This window comes from Caenorhabditis briggsae, assembly GCF_000004555.2.
Source record: "Caenorhabditis briggsae complete genome, chrX, whole genome shotgun sequence".
Taxonomy (NCBI): domain Eukaryota; kingdom Metazoa; phylum Nematoda; class Chromadorea; order Rhabditida; family Rhabditidae; genus Caenorhabditis; species Caenorhabditis briggsae.
This window is the reverse complement of record NC_013491.2, coordinates 18,244,446-18,262,066: the sequence shown is the minus strand read 5'-3', so window position 1 is coordinate 18,262,066 and position 17,621 is coordinate 18,244,446. Positions and strand designations below refer to the sequence as shown.

Genomic DNA, 17,621 nt, shown 5'->3' with positions numbered 1-17,621 from the left:
TTCTTTTTTGAACTGGTTACTTGTTTCTGGAACCGCTACACAGCTCTAAAGTGCACCGTGCTCTTCATATTCAAACAAATTGTATAAATATATTCCTTTTACAATGTAAACAAATAAAACACACGAATTTTTTCCCTCGTCGTTGCCCAATGACTAATTTCTCTAAAAATTTTTGAAAAAAAAACATGTTCCGTCATATTATAGTTAACAATACCGAGAATCGATATTCAAATGTTATCGCTCTGTTATTCAGTTATTTCTTCCTGTTTTGTTCTGTTTTTGGGTTTTTAGATAGGAATATTCTCTCTCTTGCAGAGAGAAATATTTTCGGTTGAATAGAGAGAAGATAAGACCCATGAATCATTCATTTTTCTGTCGGTTTGGTTCCTTTTGATCTTCATGCTCTTTTTCTGGCTAACAAAAGGGCATCGTCGGATTAATATGATCAAATCCGAGGGCTTGGTTCAGAGTGGCACTTGTGACTAACCAGATTCGGAAATTAGATTGCGTGGTACCCCGAATTTTCTATTATAGATTTTCTGATACTTCGTTTAACTAAATTGCTGACTGTTTGCTAAGGTGTATGTTTTTGAAATGTACGCGCCTGCTTATCGCAAAATAAAAAACTCAAATGTCTGTAAATAGAACTTTACGATGAAGAAATAAAAATATATTCAAAACAACTCAAAAATTCAATCTTTCTCATAGAATAACAACTTTTCTTCTCCTGAAAAAAATATTCTCAGAACGTTTCTCATTTTCTCTCACCATTTCGGAACAAGTTTCGCCGACCAAAAGAACATTTCGCCCATTTTTCCTATATTTTTTTCAATTCATTTCTCCTTTTTTTTCAGTTTATGACTTTCATTTCTTCTCCTAATTCCGCTCTTCTCAAATTGATTCTCGTCAGTAGCAGCAAAAATAACAACGTTGTCCTTCCTGTTTCAATTGGGTACATCAGTCCAATACGACGCAAGGCATATGTGTGTGAGAGGGGCGCGCGCAGCATAGTAGTCCACGCCGAAACATTCGTCCACTACGTCATGTGGTTCCGAAAACACACTCGGCGGGGCGCACTTGCATTATAATCAGCTGACGGGGGGTGACCCTCGGCCCAAGTGTACCAAACCCCGTAGACAGAACCGCTCATTATGGGCGTTCGTTTTCTTACAATTCGTTTTGTTATTGTATGTGTGTTTATCTCTCGGCCCCTCATACACACACACAAATAGAGCGACTGCGCATTCCTCCGTTATTATTGATTTTTTTGGTTGGTGTGTCTTCCTTGCCCAGCCTCCGCTCTTACTTTTTCTTTTGTCTTTTTTCTTTTTCGTAGTTTTTCCTCAATTTTCCACTGATAATTATACTACAAATCGCTGATAACGCTACTCCCTTTTCCACGAATTTCACGAAACAAAAACCTCCCACTCATTTTCAGTTGGTATGTCAAAAAAAGGACGGAATGCATTACAAAGTGTCAGTTTACTGGTCTTCTTTGGAGTTTATCAATGCAGTGCTCAATATGTGGTCGACGTTGTGAGTTTAAGGAACTAATATAGTTAATTCTGAAATTTCTCATTAATTCTGGAAATTTCCAGATGAGAATGACATCATCATTCGGCGAAGAAGAATTAGTGCATAAATGTGCGGCGACAGGTGGAAACTTCGGTTTGGATGTCGGCGAATTCATCATCAGCGAGAATAACTTGGGCTGTGGAGTTGGTGTCGAGCCAGCCGACGCTTGTGGACCAATTAGGGTGAGTTTCTTGTTATCAGAAAAATTTTGACTGGGCAAATTACTTGGATAGCGGTTTGTAACTTTTGGTGTTAAGAGGTATTTGGCTTTTGGACAGATGTTGGTGATGTTCTGGTTGGAATTCGCGCAAAACGGTTGGCTTTAATCAGATTTTGGACACAATTTGAAAGTTGAAATACTACCGGAGCCTTTTCATAAGTTCGTCGGAGTTCGGCCTGTTTTAGTAGCAACCTTATCCGTAACCTGATTAATTTTTGATTAGAAGTCGCCGGCGACGTTCGTGTAGCTCAAGTTATTTACAAGATCGATCGAAAAAATTCATGTTCTTAATTCTCCGTTGTCTGAATACTTGGAAATCGCCCGTTTCTGGGTTCAAAAATTTGACAAAGAGAACAACGCGCCATTTTTTCGATCTTCTTGATACCAAACAGAAGTCGTACTCAAATTTCAGCCCCAAAACATGACGTGTAGTTCCAGCAATTTCTTCAAAAAATGAAAAATGATATACTTCTCATATACAATTCGATTCCGAAACCATCGCTTTCTCAGAACGGATAGCTTTAGCAGCTCGTATAGTCCGTGGTATACAAAAAAAACCATAAAATTTCTTGCACTGCCCAATCTTCATCAAAAATGGCAAGTGGGCCATAACCGTTGGCTCTGAAAAAATTTTAAACCAAAATCCATTGGTTTTTGTTAGATTAATTCTCTGCAGTCTCTTTACAACGCGTGGTTGGATGAAATGAACAGAAGCAGAAAAAAAAACGAAAAGGATTCGCTGACTCGACCATATTGAATTATTTTCTTTTTCTGTGCTCAGCCAAAATCACGATCTAGTAAGAGTGAGATTTTCAAGCATCAGCTTCATTAGGGAATTTTTGTTTTCGTAGACAGTAATGAGTACCCTTCGTAGACATATCTGGCTAGTTATTCGAATCAAAATCTTTCTCAATCTGAACAATTTTCATTTTAAGAATATATAGGTATTTTATGAACACAAACTCTTCCAATCATTTTCATAATTTTCCGGAACTTTTCAATCATCTAACCCTGTAATAATAATTCTATTATCCCCTTGTGAACCATCTAAAACCGGAAACGCATCACATGTGCTTTGGCATTTTTGACTCTCGGGGTTGTCGAAAAGTCACAAAACCAGTTCCCAGACAGTCTAGAGAAAGAGAGACGAATATTATTTTCATCTGTTCACCGAAATCGGTGAGGCGGAAGGGTCAGTATGGAAATCAAAGTTCCTGGCAGGATCAGTATGGCATAATCAATTTACCACCAGGAACTGATTCTTTTTTGTTCGCGTCTGTCTCCACCTTTTTTCCTTTTCTCAGGCTAACGGTGATTCATAAGAATTTCACATGCTCTCCTTAAAACGACTTAAGTTTAATCACTCAAAATTTTCATTTTCATTTTTTTCAGATATCCCAAAACCACACCACAAAATGCCACAATCTGTTTGCATTCGTCTCCCGTAGTAACTATGCCCACCCGTGCAAGTTTTCACATCAGGCGTTTATGGTCCAAAACTCGACATATCCATTTCGATTAGTGATTTTCTACAATTATCCGGGGCAGGATCCAATTTCCATGGAAGGTACCGAACTACGTGACAAAGTCTACTTACCGGTTCTAATGATTTCTCATGCGTGCAAAGAAGAAATTGTGAAGAAGTATTCGGATGCGGCGGGGTAATTTAAAAAAGGCCATCTTACTCATCAAAACCTATCATTTCAGATATCGCCTACGCGTTCGCATCGATCCAGGCTACTATGAGCTGTTTCGCTATTTGATTCCATTTCTTGTGGTTATTGTGTTCTGCTTCGCTCTTTTCCTTATTACACTGGTGAGTTGAAATCGAGCGAAATGCTCGGGTTGGGGGATATAAATCTTGGTGGCGGAGGGCAATCGAAGGTCTTGACGTCAACATTGATCGAGGTTCTAACACATTACAATAAAAATTTCTCCGCCTTCAGGGATGAAAAACCATTTTTAAATTTTTCTTTGATTTCAAGAATTCAAACAATTTCCAAAAAATTGAAAAAAAGCACAAAAAAATGCTCGACCTTCTCATCCTGGTAAGAGAGGGCTTCCTCTACCCCATTGCATAGATTGGGTGACTAACCTTATTTGTCAGGTTTAGTCACATTCCCATGTTCTTTTGGACTGGAGAAATTACTTTAACTAATCTCAAATTATTCAGTGCGTCCGTGCTTGTGTGGAAAGGAGGAAGTTGAACAAGAGACGTCTTTCGAAACGGAATCTCAAGAAGATTCCAGTCAAGAAATATCGATTAGGTGATGATCCGGACACGTGTGCCATTTGTCTGGAGAGCTTTGCTCCTGGAGAAAAGCTTCGTCATTTGCCGTGTAGGCATGGTAAGAGGACAATATACAGTAATGGTCCATGAGATATTCAGAAACTTGATTTTCAAATGATTTTGGCCATATACAAAGGAGTCTGGAGCTCGGCTGTCCTGACCACTTTGAAAATTTTGGAGGGTGTGAAACAGGCCTAGATTGAAAATTTTGCATTTACGAAGATTTTTCCAAAATCCTTAGTAGTTTTTCAGCAATTTGCTGATTTCTGAAGAAAACCTTTTTTTCAAGTTTTCAGTACAAAAATAGGTGAAGGAGAGGCGTTTTTCAGAAATCAGCTGAAAAACTAGGAATTTTCAAAAAAATCTGTGAATGCAAAGTTTCCAATTTAGGTCTATTTTACTATCTGAAATTTTCAGAATGATTGAACTTGACAGCCGAGCTCTAGACTCCGCAAGATCGTCAAAATGATAAAAAACAACTGAAGCTTAGCTTTGTATATCTTGCAGACCGAAACTGTATATCACTACAGTAAGACTTGGATTCAAGTCCTTTTTTTTTTTAGTATTCCATTGCAACTGCATCGACGTGTGGTTGACGCAAACACGCAAGATTTGTCCTCTGTGCAAGAGGAAAATCGGATCCGACTCGGACAGCGAGTGTTCGGCAAGCGACTTGGCCAGCACGTCACAAGCCCCAAACGATTCACTCGCCTTATACAGTCATTCTCACGATCAGTCGGGATTTGACGAGCTCCCGGTTCCGTCTGGACCGATGCTGGACTTGTGGAGCTCTCAGGAAGCATTGGTCGATCAGGATATCGTGGTAAGAGTTTTACTTTATTTCCTTCCAGTTCCTGGTAGAACAGATGTCTTATTAATCGAATTTCTTAAAGGAACAAAGTTATCAGACAACAAAAAACAATAATTTTCTTTCTGATTAATATAATTTCCCGTTTTCCAACCCGATGATTTCCAGCTGCTCAACACCACTCGTCAAACGATCTCTGGATTCCTTCGTAACGCTTTCCGCCGTCTCAGACGTCGCTCGCAACAATCGGGTACTACTGTCCAAAATCAAGCAGGACTGGAACACGGATCCTTTCTTGTCAGGCAAGAACCTCGAGCGGCCGATAGTGATCATTTATTGGAAAATGATGTGTATGTTGCTAGCTATCAAACTGAACTCATTTTTTTCTGTTTTCCAGCGATTCATTAGCCAGCTCTGAACTCAACCCTCCGCCCTCTCCAGAAATTACCGTTTCAAGCTCAGCCCTCTCATCTCAAAGTACGGATACCGACACTACTGAAATGTCTTCAAGTCCTACATCTCAAACTTGTCAATAATGTTTTTCCATTTTGTCATCATGCATCATACTTGTTTTATATCTTGTCAATTCTTCCAAAGGATAGTCTAACTTTCACGATTCAGCACCCAAACCCCCGCCACCCCAACCCTAAACACAACCCGTAAATCTCTGTCACCATGTACACTCCGGTTAATTTTTTCCTCGATGCTAAAAAGTGATTTTCATTTTTCAACCCCACCGAATACTAGTCATACTAACCTTTTGCCTTTTACCGCCTAAGCGTTCACTTTATCAACCATTTTGCTATCAGTAGCAACCGCTGCACATATTTTTGCTACATCAATTCTTGTTTCATGTCTGTAAATCAAACGAGGAACCTCTCCCGACTCTTGCAACACTAGTCACCTTTCTCTCATATTCGTCTCTTTCATCGCCAGTGATCAAAAAGAATTCTGTAAAATGAATCATTGTGAAATAGAACAGTTGTTTTTGTTTGCAGGAATTTCAGAAGTTATTTCAAAAACCTCATTCAGGTTCATGATCAGCTTTTGAACAGGAAGGTTTCATCAAAATCACAAAATGTAATATTATTGAAAACTATTCGAGATTCATACATCTTGTAAAAGTGTTTTCCGGATTCTACACAATGACAAAAGTAAATTTTTAAAACGAGAGATCAAGGGCAATTTTTTAGGAAATTTGATTCTGATGAAAACGTTTATTATTTGGACTACGATTTTAAAGATTTCAGTTAGCTCAATGAATTTTTTCGAACATACGGCTCGGTTTTTGTATGAGAGCCCAAACATTATTAGGCTGGTAGAGTACTGTAGTTACATTCTCTCAAGAAAAAATTCTACAAAGAAACCTTAACACCTGGAAAACCCAGATTTTTATAGTCGTGGAAAATTTCGAAAATTGAAAAAAATAAATTTTCCGAGAAAATGTTTAAATTATGAAATTTCGTTCACTTTTAAGAATATTACAACGCATTTCATATTCTGAAACTTTGCAATTGCTGTTTAGCACTGAAAAGGTGATTTGTGGTACCGAATCTGATGTAACCTGGCTGAAACTGGAGAACGGAAAATTTGAATTTAGAAGGTGTTGAGGTTCCCTTGTTCGTGAAACTGAAATTATTTACCAATTAAGATAGAAAATGTGGCTATTCAAAACTACAGAAGAAGCATTAACTCACAAAACGACGGTTTGGAAAGTCAACACATTGCAAAAATTTTTCAGATTCGATTTTAAAAATCGGGGGAAGCTCGAAACTTTGTCTGTCGGTTTATCAAAGGATGAAGTCATTTTTAGGTGAATTCTCAGTTTTTTAACTTAAAAGTCGTTTTATTTTATTAATTGACCAAACACTTATTCGTTCACAATCGGAATGTGGCAATCAAATACAAATAAATGAATTTAAAATTTAGTTATTTTCAGAAAGCTCTGATATTTTCATTATTGAGGTCATGCAATAAATGTGAGATATGTTACGCGTTTTAAGTTTAAAATTAATTAGGATTTGAGAAATTAAATAAATCGACTTTTTTAAAATTTGGAAAGTGACTTTATGATTTAGTGCTTATTTCACGCACTGCAATCAATATTTCCTTATCTTATTTTGAGAAGAAACCAAAAGTTTTTTGAGAACTTAGCTATTTCACCGTTTTCCACGTTTTTCAACAATCTCGAAAAATGCTCCGTCTGCCATTCATAAAGTGGAGGATTTTCCGACTTTTCCGAAAAAATCCAGTCTGGGCCATTTAAAATCTTTTCATCAAACCGGGTTAGTGAGAAAACCGATGAGGAAAGTTCATGAGAACGTCGAACCTATAACCATAGAGTGAAAGTTTTCGCACGGCTTCTGTTTATTCTTTCAACCGTCTTTTGAACATTTACAATGCTTTCCTTCAGCTCTTTTAAAGATTAATTACAGCTTACTAAAAGTTTCTCGAAACATTTTGATTCATGAACTGATTAGAACCATTGTTGTAGTGTTTCACTTTCTCATCATCTCGTAAAAGATTATTCGAAAAGATTAACCTCTTCTCCGTTTGGTCACTAAAATCACTAGCCACCCCCACCGGCAACATAGGAGATGCCCCGCTTTGTTGCTGGGGATTAGTGCACTCTGGAAGAGAAAACTGACATTTTTTGTGCTATCTGACTAACTAATCCGCCTCAATTAATCTCAGATGTGAGGGTGGAAACAAAAAAAAGCGGGATGGCATTCACAGAGAATTTTTATCAGAAATGCGACGGCGAGTAGCCATGAAATGAAGAGATTAATAGAGGGGATTAATTGGATGATAAAAGGGAAGGCGATCCAGGAGACATCAGTTATTCATTCTACAAATCATTTTGTACTCCTTACTACTGATCCGCTTTTCTTCTTGCAGAAGATTATTCTTTCTGGCTGTTCGGCTAGCACAAGTTCTCTTGTCCCAAGTCAATGAGGTTAATTTTCATTTCTTTTTTTTATGTTTCTATTTTTTTAGCTACTGTAATTTCAAAATACTTGTTTGAAAAAAAATTGAGACTTCAAAATAACTTTAGTTCTGAGAAAAATCAATGTTTTCTTTAAAGTTGATCCGGATTCAATTGTTTTTAAACGGTTCTCAATGAGAAATTCCGCATGGTTTATTATTTCATTCTAAAGAACTTACTACGCCAAATCTGCAAGCGTTCTAAATAAAAAGCGAGCAACTTTTTTTTATTGTTTGGGATGTTAAATCATACATAATACATAAAATTTTTATTTATATCTAAATATTCAATTTTTAGAACGGACCCAACCATGGATCCAAACACGAACCTCAGCAACGTTTTCGATTTCCCGGATCTTCCAATGGCTCTACCAAAAATTGAAATTCCCGATACTCCCGAATTCCCGATGCACTCACCTTCTCTCGATCTTCAACACTTCGATCCGCCGCGCAATCTGGTCCCACATCTTGCACGTCGTTGGAGCTGCGACGACTCAAAGCATGCGGTCGACGAACTGCCCGCCTCCTACTACCATAACCTCGGGTTCGCTCTGCATAACCACATTCAAATGTCGAATCAGCGTTATTTATCGGATTTTAATTGTCCTTCAACGGTTTCAACAATCCCATCTGCACACGATTCGGGCCAACTTCCACCATTGTCTCCGTACGATCATATTGGTGTTCAGGATCCGCATTTGTTCTCGTCTCATGCTTATGGTAATTCGAGTAAGTTGAAATCACTAAACTACGTTTTATTATTTATTCATTTTTCAGTGATTCCAGACAGCTCATATTTCGATAATGGCTCTCGCTCGATATCTGCACCAACCATTGGAAATCCAGGTAATCTAATAAAATCATTTTCTTTCTCTTTTTCTGAAAGGTTCCTAGAATTTTTTCAACGATTGCTAATCTTTTTAAAAGATTAACAAATCTGCTCTCCCGATCCTTTTTACTTGGTTATTTTACAACTAAAACTTGTAAAAGGGATTACCCGAAGCAGATCAATTGTTAATAAATTAATCTGGTGTGGGTGAGGATTAGGTATTGATATCTGACCTGAAGAAATCGTTCATGAGTGCAATTTTTAGAAGAGTGAACTATAGTCACAGTCTAGCAAAAAATTTATTCATGAAAATTGCAAACAGTGACATTTTTTGAATTCAATTCCGTAAAACCTGAAATAGATGGACCCCCACACTGTGAAGTTTGTGATTAACTATCTCGGTTCCTATCAGAGATTTGAAAAAAAATTGGCAACTGATAAAATGTTTGCGATATCATGATAAACAATTTGTCAGTTGACATTTTTTAAATATCTCGAAACCAAGATAAACTGGCTCAAAGTTGAAAGTTGGGGTGCCCTTCGGTTTCACGGTATATAGCATTTGATAAATTTAATTTTACCAAAAACTGTTTGTATCTTGTGATGTATTAACAATAACAACAACAATTAACTTCTAACAATTAACTTGACATGTCCCTTTTACAAATTTCAAAAAAAATTATTTGTCAGCAACCTTCAGTAAATATTTTCAGTCATTATATCTTCGGCAATGTCGAGTGGCAACTCTCAATCGTGTGGTGGAAAACGGCGATTCCGTACCAATTTCACAGAGCACCAATCCTTATTCCTCGAAGACTCATTCAAGGAGTCACACTACCCGGACCACAAAGCCAAGCGTCACATGGCTGATTTTCTCAACATTCCTGAAGATCGCATCACAGTAAGCCTTGATTTTTATTCGATGACACATCCGAGGGCTTCTCTCTTCTCGTCACTAAAAAAATGATAAGAAGATAGGGTAAAAATCATTTTTTAATACCAGCTCAGGAAGAGATTACATCCGTGATCCATTTAGACTGAAGAACACTGCTTCTGATCAAAAATTCATTTTTTGTTGATAACTGATAGAAAACCACTTTTCGAGAACTTGAAATGAAATACAACCTGTCATAAAATAATTGTTGATCCACCAAGTCTCCTACAGTAGTCGAATTTCCTCCCTGACGTATGCTATCCACATGTGCGCTCAACTCTCGAGTTGCAATTTACGATCAACTATTTGTCACAAGTGAATGGGGGGGAAGAAGACGCTATTGCGAGAGTTTGAGAAATTGCTGTGAATATGTAGAAACAATGACAAGATACTAGAGAGTAATGCAATTCCAAAATTCGATATATGAATTTTCACAAATTTCTTGCATGAACATCCTGTTTCTATACGGAAACCGTGGAAAACAGGTGTCATTCCAAAATCGGAATTTTTGAATGAAAATAATAGCATTTTCTGAAAATTCCTAGTTTTTCAGCTATCTACCGATTTCCTGAAAAATCAACATTTTTGCAAATGCAAAGTTTTTAGCCTAGGTCTGTTTTACACCCTCCTAAACTTTCAAACTGATTGCAAACTTGACTACCAAAGTCTAATCTCATGAAAATGGTCAAAATAGCCAGAATATAGCTGAAAAAGAACGTTTTATATCGTTTGACATATACATACTTGCAACAGTCGGGGCTGATCTTTTCTCCCAGAATTTTTGCGGTGCGAGGTAAAAAACCGAGTGTCAATAAAAACAATTTTTTGAAAAATAAACTAAAAGTTCTCTGGAATTTGTTTTCGAATCAAATAATAAATAGACTTACAAATCTACGGCCCAACTGGTTCCTAACATTCTAGTACGAAAAAAAACTTCTGCAATTTCCAGGTTTGGTTCCAAAACCGCCGTGCCAAATGGCGAAGAAAGGAGCACCGTCAAAGGGATCACAACCGCAGCACTGAGACATTCTCAAATACTCCAAACACGTCGTTTGACTATCCATGCTTCGCCGGGCACTCAAACCAAGAAGCTGATGTTAAGCCTATGCCAGGTATATATCCAGATCCAGCACAACAGGTTGGCAATTAGCGAATTTCTCTTCGAAAATCCATTTTTCATGATTAAAATTCTTTCAGGGTTCCCATGATCAATTCCAATTGCCACCATTGTCCAATGCCACCGCTGCCTTTTTGAAGAACCTTGACTGAGCGTTTTCAATTTTTTCAAATTTTTTTTTTCAATTAAAAATTAATATATGCCTATTTTTCCTTTTCTCATTTTATTTGGTTTTTTCTGTAACTCTTTTTGATTCCAATTCTTTCTCAAGAAATTGAATTAGAAATTTTTCCGGTAACTGTTATACAGCTTATATGCCTATTTGTGTTTTCTATTTTGAAATTCCATAATATATATTATTTTAATTTCTGTTATTTGGATTAATTCGTCTTATGTGCTTATTCTAGATTTGCCATATCAGTGTTAGTCATTTCATTCATAATAATAATAAAAATCGATAAAATATTTATTAGAATAAGTATGAGTACCATTGGAAGAGATCAGTGAACTTTCACATAGTCGGAAAAAAACGAATCATCAGAAGAATCAATCGCTGTGGAGCCATAAGGAAATTTGGTTGGGTAGCAACCCGTAGAAGCTCTTTTGGCAAATAAGGTGTGGTTTTAAAAGGAAAGTGATTTGTTTGGTATTAAGGGAGAACATGATAAATTTATCAAATAAGTTCTAAAAGTTGAGAGATTGGAAATGAAGGTCATTGAACATCACATGAAAGTTATTTGAAGCATTTTTTGGGTTTTTTGATTTTTTTTAGGATTTCGTGGGAACCGAGTATATTTGCTTGTCACTGCTGTTAGCCTGAAAAGAATAATTCAGATTGTGGTTTTTTTAATTTTAGTATATTGGAATTACCTGTTCCTGGGACTCGATATTCTCACTTTCGATTTTCTTGGTTCCATTCAACTCCTCCATAGGTACTCCGTTTTTTGTGGCATTTCGAGTTTCCGGAACATAGGTTCTTTCAGTTTCGAAACGGTTCCTAGATCTGGAAATAAATTTTAATCAGCTTGCGAAATATTTTTTTAATTAACTCACTTGAAAAATTCAAATGGCACTTTTGAAAGCTGTCTTTTCAGTGCTCCTTGGATTTCACTATTCAGGAAGCAGTAGAGAACCGCAATGAAGATTCCCTGTAAAACAAAATATTGACTCGTGTCTTTCTCTCATGTTTCTCACCTGACTATGCTGTAAGATAGCTGAGCCGAGCATGTAGACAGAGCTCGGGTGCTCGGGCTCATAAAAAAGAGGGATGTTTGAAACTCCGAGAAGTGGCACCAACAGAAGCGTTGCTTTTATTGTTCTCCTGAAAAGATATTATGAGTTTTTCGAAATGATCTGGTTTGACAGGAAATGTCACATTAAGTTGAGTGATTTGATTTTTGAATGGGACCAAAGGACTAACCAAATCTTTTTGGATTCCGCCGAGTTTTCTGTTCTCAACTTTTGAACCAATATCACAACAATCATGAGCAGGAATATTAAATTCATCTGAAACCAAAAACATTTATCAAATTATAAGGTATCAAGCACTTACAATCCACGCGGTTCCCATTGTCCCTGTCAGAATCCACAAATGATTACCCTGGGCATACGGTACCCAGCAGAAGGAGTTGGGGAGCTGACTGGACTTATACTGGTGGACGATGGTCCAAGCAGAGACTACCACGAATGGAAAACCCCATCCACAAGCGAGATACAGCGACCATGGTGCATCACTGTGTCGCATCGCAAATACAGTAAACCGACTGTAAAGGAATGCTCCCTCTATTAGCATCCACATGACGGATGCAACTTGGAAATAGATAACAAACCATAGGATTGTTTTGCAGATCCATTCCTGTAATTTTATATTCAAAATCAATGGTTGGATTTTCAAGTTTTACCAAGTCCCATATCGGTAGAGGATGAAACCGAGTGCAGTCTTGGAACAGGTTGGTGGATTGTACAATGGTCCAAATCGCTAGAACAGCGAATCGGAACACGAAAGCGGTTGCCAGATTTTTATGAATAGATAACCTCCGGCACTGAAAAATAGAAAAACGAAGCTCATAATTGATTTACGTCATTTGACAGCATACCTGAATAGAATCGAAAACTGAGAATAAAATGATTGCTGCCACGAGTAATATCACGGAGACTATCGATAACGTTAAAGACACTGATATCACCATATCTCGAAGAAAGTCGGGACACTGAACATTAGCTATTTGGTTTTTTAGTGTAGGTAAAAGATACATACAACTCTACAGAATCCTGATAAGCATTGTGAGTATTCTTCTGCTACTTTGATGCACATGGTGTAGTTCGTGTCTTGCCATACACCCTGGTTGTTGCAATTTCTCGATACCATGTACTTTTCTGAAATTATTGAAATGAAAAAGAAATGTTTGTGACTTGTATTGTTTCTGTATAATCTACATTTTGTACAGTACCGGTCAATAAGGTATACAATAAGGTGTTTTTCAGTTGGACGTCGGTCATTTCGACCATTTTCAGGAGTTCGAAGCTCGGCTCTCAAGATCCGATCACTTTGAAATTTTGGAGGGTGTACAACGGACTTGAATTGAAAACTTTAGATTCCCAAAATTTTGAAAAATCCCTTTTTTCAGTTTTTTTGCCGATTTCTGAAAGATACGTTTTCACCTTTTTTAGTAAAAAGGGAAACCAGTTTTCAGTTTAGGACTGTTTTACAGCCTCAACAATTTTCAAATTGATTGGAAACTTAGCTGCTTGCAGACTCCTGAAATTACTGTATTTATATATAGCGTACTGTATTTATATATAACTGTACTGTATTTATATATAGCGGTTTTTCAAGAATCCTTGTCACCTCTTTTCATCAAGAATGTATTGTTTTGAGCCGCGCTTCTAGTCCTAGTCACCCTAGATTTATTGGTATCATTATGCCCCCATTTGTGACCCTCTTGAGCCTCAAGACCACTACTTTTCCCTCTTACCCACATTAAACTCACTTCCTCTTTTTTTTGCGGTTTGCGTAACGCAACAATAGTTTCTGTGTTTCTTCAGGGAATTACCATAGTTTACTAGTCATGTATTCAAGAATTATGTTCGCGCGTGCCGCTTCTTTGTTCTTCCTCTCCCCTTGTATTTTCAAAATTCTGCCTCTCTTACACAATTGTTGTACAAAATTCCAAAAGAAGAGAGCACGTCAGAAAAAACGGAAAATAAGCGAGAGGAAAAAGTTTTGAGTGTTGCGTGTTTTTTTTTGTTTTTCGCACTAGAGCTGCCGCTCCGGAAGCATCGAGGCGTTGGCGTCGAGTTTGATGAATGACTGAGATAAAAGTATCACCACAGAAAGAGGCGAAAAACGCTTCTTTTCCGAATTTTTAAGAATCCATCGGCTTAAAAATGAAAAGGCAACGCATTTCGTGGTTTGACGTGTGTTCCCAGTAACTGTAGCGGGTTCCTGATGCATTTTTATAAATGACCCAGATCAGTTTGGATGGATGACAGTGCTTATGGCAAAAAAACTGAAAAGGAGGAAAAGTCCAGAGCAAGGACGTTGAAGTGTTGCGAGAGAGAAAGATCACAGATCAACAAGAGGAAATTGAAAACATTTCCTTTGTTTAGTAGTAGGGGAATTGGTTTAAAGGCTATTTTGGGATCAGTGAAGTTTCGAACTTACAAGCGATTCGTAGAAAAACTAGGTCTAAGCTTCTAGAAGTAAAGATTGAATTTAATTAAATTTCATGTTTAATGAAGACTAGATTTACATCGTTGTTGGACTAAAATGATACTGTTTCTGGATACAGTAGCTTCTAGAATGATTACAGCAATCTAATTTCTTAAGTTCATGGTCTAGTATCTTACCTTTGATATCCTCGCATCCTGGTATAGAAGTGCAGAATTTGAAAGGGCAGTCTCTGGTCATCTGCTGTCCTAACCGTGCACTTGCCCAACATAACGACCTGTCGAAGTCTACTGAGCATCCGCTGCTGAAATACGAAGAACTGTGAACATATAGTTGTTTTTAGAACATACCCAGTGTAGGAGTTGTTCTGAGCTTTCAACTTTTCACAGGCCTCATACTCGGTTTGTATGATACTTGTCATTGGGGCAACAAGTTTCTGGAATGACGTTTGTTAGAATTCATTTTCGATGTTTGGGAAAACGAATAAAAAGCGAGAGTAGTGGAATATGACACTGGAAGTGACAATAACACACGTCGAGTTCATAGTCGTGATGGCAAACGAAGCGGTGTCCGAAGATGGGTGGAGAAAAAAGGCAGAGAAGGATGCTTCCTCGCCGGAGCAAAGGAGTGTCGGAAACGATGGGTTGAGGAAGGGAGGGGAGGAAAAAAAACTATTTTTATTTTAGTGACAAGAAGAAAAAAGAAGAGCAAAAAAGAGTGAATAAAACAAGTAATTGTGCGGGGTCGACCGACCCTGAATGAAAATTGAGCCGTTAGTAGTAGCACCATTGAGATCTGTGAGAAAACAAAGAGCAGCAGAGCTTTCCATGGTTTTCCAGATTTTTGAAAAGATTTTCAAAGGATCTAGTGAGCGATGTTTTTCATTTGTAAGCAAGAGTTGGGTAAGGCCCAGTGAAAACTTGAGAATTAGGAATCATGATATTAAATAGAAACAGGTAACAAGTGGAATCTAATGTCGGCTGTCGGCTAGTAAATTCTAATCAGAAGTTATAGAAGTTTGGCTTTTGAACAGATATTGGTCAGGTTAAGGTCGGAGCTTCAGTCCGGTCGGAAGTTGACATTTGAAAATTTGGTCATTCGAAATAATGTGCTACAGTATCTAACAAATTGAAAAGTGCATTTTGGTTACCTGAGCACTACTGTAAGAACTTGAGCAGTAGAGGTGATCTCGATGTATATAAGCAGTCGAGGGGTTAAACACAACTAGTTGGCAAGCAAAAGTGTCATATACAGTCAGGAAGATTTCTGAAGTGAAATAACTTTTTTTTGAGTTAGAAGCTCTAAATAATATAAAAGAACATATATCGAAAATCGAGAATCAAGTCAGCGAAAATCTTATTTTATAGCTTATACAAGAATAGTTCAATTCCAGGTACCGTCCACCCTGTAATAAACGAGCTTCCTTAATTTTAACATTGAGCCAATTTATCTCAGTTCTTGTGAAAGATATTGAAAAGTTGTAAACTGATAAAATGTTAATCATGATATCCGTAACATTTTAAACTGTATACGTTCGAAAATTCGGACCCAACAAAAAAGTTATGCGTAACAAAACCTATAGATAACCTACTTGAAAAAAGAGAACAAGTTTTTTGCCTGCCCTCACGCCCACCCCCCAAAATAGAATTGAAAATGGCACAAAGAGCACGGAACTGGAATACATAGCCTCCGGTTTTGTCTCCTCCCTTTTTTCGGTTTCTGTCTCTTCCTAAAAAAAACTTCAAAGTATTTTGAAGTGGTGAAGGGGGAAGAAAGGATTACACGCCTCAACTGCCAGATCATATGGGTCTCATGGTTCCTCTATACCTCCTTTCGGGGTGTTGTGGGGTCTCAAAAAGACAAAAAGAAACAAACTACACTCATCAGAAAGCTTCTAGAATGATTCTAATTTCGCTCAAAACTAGGCATTCACAACTACAGCAATAAAAATGAAACTCGAGTTGGCGACAAGAAGAGGCTCAAACACCAATTGGAATTGAGGGAGAACCAATTGGTACGGTTGGAATTTTTATTTGAAAAGAGAGGGAGGGGAACTCTAGAATTAAACTGAACTTTTTGTCAAAGGCCTTGTCCAATAGACAAGTGAGAGAACACGACAGCTGTTGGGTTCAAATGTTTATTCCATTGGTTGTTGCTCTTTTGAAACAAATGGACTCTCTATGTTAAATGTAAATCATCAAATTGCTCGACAACTGACATTTTTAATTGAAAATTAATTCTTTTAGAAATTCAAAACTTAAAATAGAGAGTTCGGGGACTACTTGCCAGGGATCCATTTCAGAGTCTGGACCACTAGAATCCTCACAAATAACCGTCCTAAATAACAGCTCTTTTGAAATGGGAACCTAATATCTCTTCTCGTTTTTTAAGATTTCCAGGATTCTTTTTTCCATCTTTCCTTTTTATTTCAGTTTGTTTTCCTTTCCACTTTCTTTTCCTTTCTTTTCTTACAAACCGGTGGCGTCTGGTGTGAGGAAAAACGACGAAGGCGAAATTCGCCACCAACCATGTTTTTTTCAGAAAGATGGAAAAAACTAAAAAAGAAAAAGAAAATAAAAAAGACTTTAAAAAAATAAATTTTCAGCGTGTGGGCCGTTGTTTTCGATGAAAAGTTTTTGAGCCATCAAGACTACTCTTAAATAGGAGGTACGGTAGGTGACAACGTGAGAAATGAGAAGGAAAGTAAAAACACCATAAACTGAACTTTCGAAACAAGTTTTACAACCGATTTCGACAGTTGAAGATCCTTTAATTGTGGCGAAATAAAGCAATTTTGAGAATCAAAGATTGGTAGGCAACTAAAACACAAAATAAAACAAAATGTTTATAAAATTGTTTGGTTTTTGATCAATCAGCAACTGTTTATAGCTCTGATTACGTTCTTAGATCAAATAACAAATCAATATACACCGCAAAATCCCAAAAATCTAATGCCAGACTCAGTTACTATGATTAAATCTGACAAAAAACAAATTAGTAGCTGGAAACGCGCGACAATATCATTTCTTAATTATGGGGGGGGGGGGGGGGGGTTTCCCAGAACAGCTATGACGATGGGGTATGATGTTTGAAACTATCAATTCCTTGACCGAGTAATTGAATTTCAGAGAAACACAACGAAGCCGTGTTCTCTTCTGTGTATTTTTTCTCGCTCATGGAGTTTATAAATAGA

At 37.4% G+C, this 17,621-nt stretch overlaps 3 protein-coding genes across 3 annotated transcripts; 2 read left to right on the top strand and 1 right to left on the bottom strand.

Annotated features, from left to right (window-relative positions):
• Window positions 1-1,443: 1,443 nt before the first annotated feature.
• On the top strand, window positions 1,444-5,429 carry CBG07640 (the record flags this gene model as incomplete). The annotated part of the gene is made up of 8 exons (XM_002645844.1): window positions 1,444-1,536; window positions 1,599-1,757; window positions 3,188-3,456; window positions 3,503-3,611; window positions 3,969-4,143; window positions 4,649-4,908; window positions 5,062-5,243; window positions 5,291-5,429. 8 exons carry the CDS (start codon window positions 1,444-1,446, stop codon window positions 5,427-5,429), a joined length of 1,386 nt encoding a protein of 461 aa, XP_002645890.1.
• A 2,760-nt stretch (window positions 5,430-8,189) lies between these two features.
• Cbr-dsc-1 lies at window positions 8,190-10,910 on the top strand (the record flags this gene model as incomplete). The annotated part of the gene is made up of 5 exons (XM_002645845.1): window positions 8,190-8,607; window positions 8,656-8,724; window positions 9,421-9,608; window positions 10,591-10,779; window positions 10,839-10,910. 5 exons carry the CDS (start codon window positions 8,190-8,192, stop codon window positions 10,908-10,910), a joined length of 936 nt encoding a protein of 311 aa, XP_002645891.1.
• A 616-nt stretch (window positions 10,911-11,526) lies between these two features.
• CBG07642 lies at window positions 11,527-14,849 on the bottom strand (the record flags this gene model as incomplete). Its single annotated transcript, XM_002645846.1, has 11 exons — window positions 11,527-11,574; window positions 11,629-11,761; window positions 11,812-11,906; window positions 11,953-12,079; window positions 12,179-12,264; window positions 12,311-12,613; window positions 12,660-12,800; window positions 12,855-12,968; window positions 13,016-13,134; window positions 14,608-14,732; window positions 14,779-14,849. 11 exons carry the CDS (start codon window positions 14,847-14,849, stop codon window positions 11,527-11,529), a joined length of 1,362 nt encoding a protein of 453 aa, XP_002645892.1.
• Window positions 14,850-17,621: the final 2,772 nt, after the last annotated feature.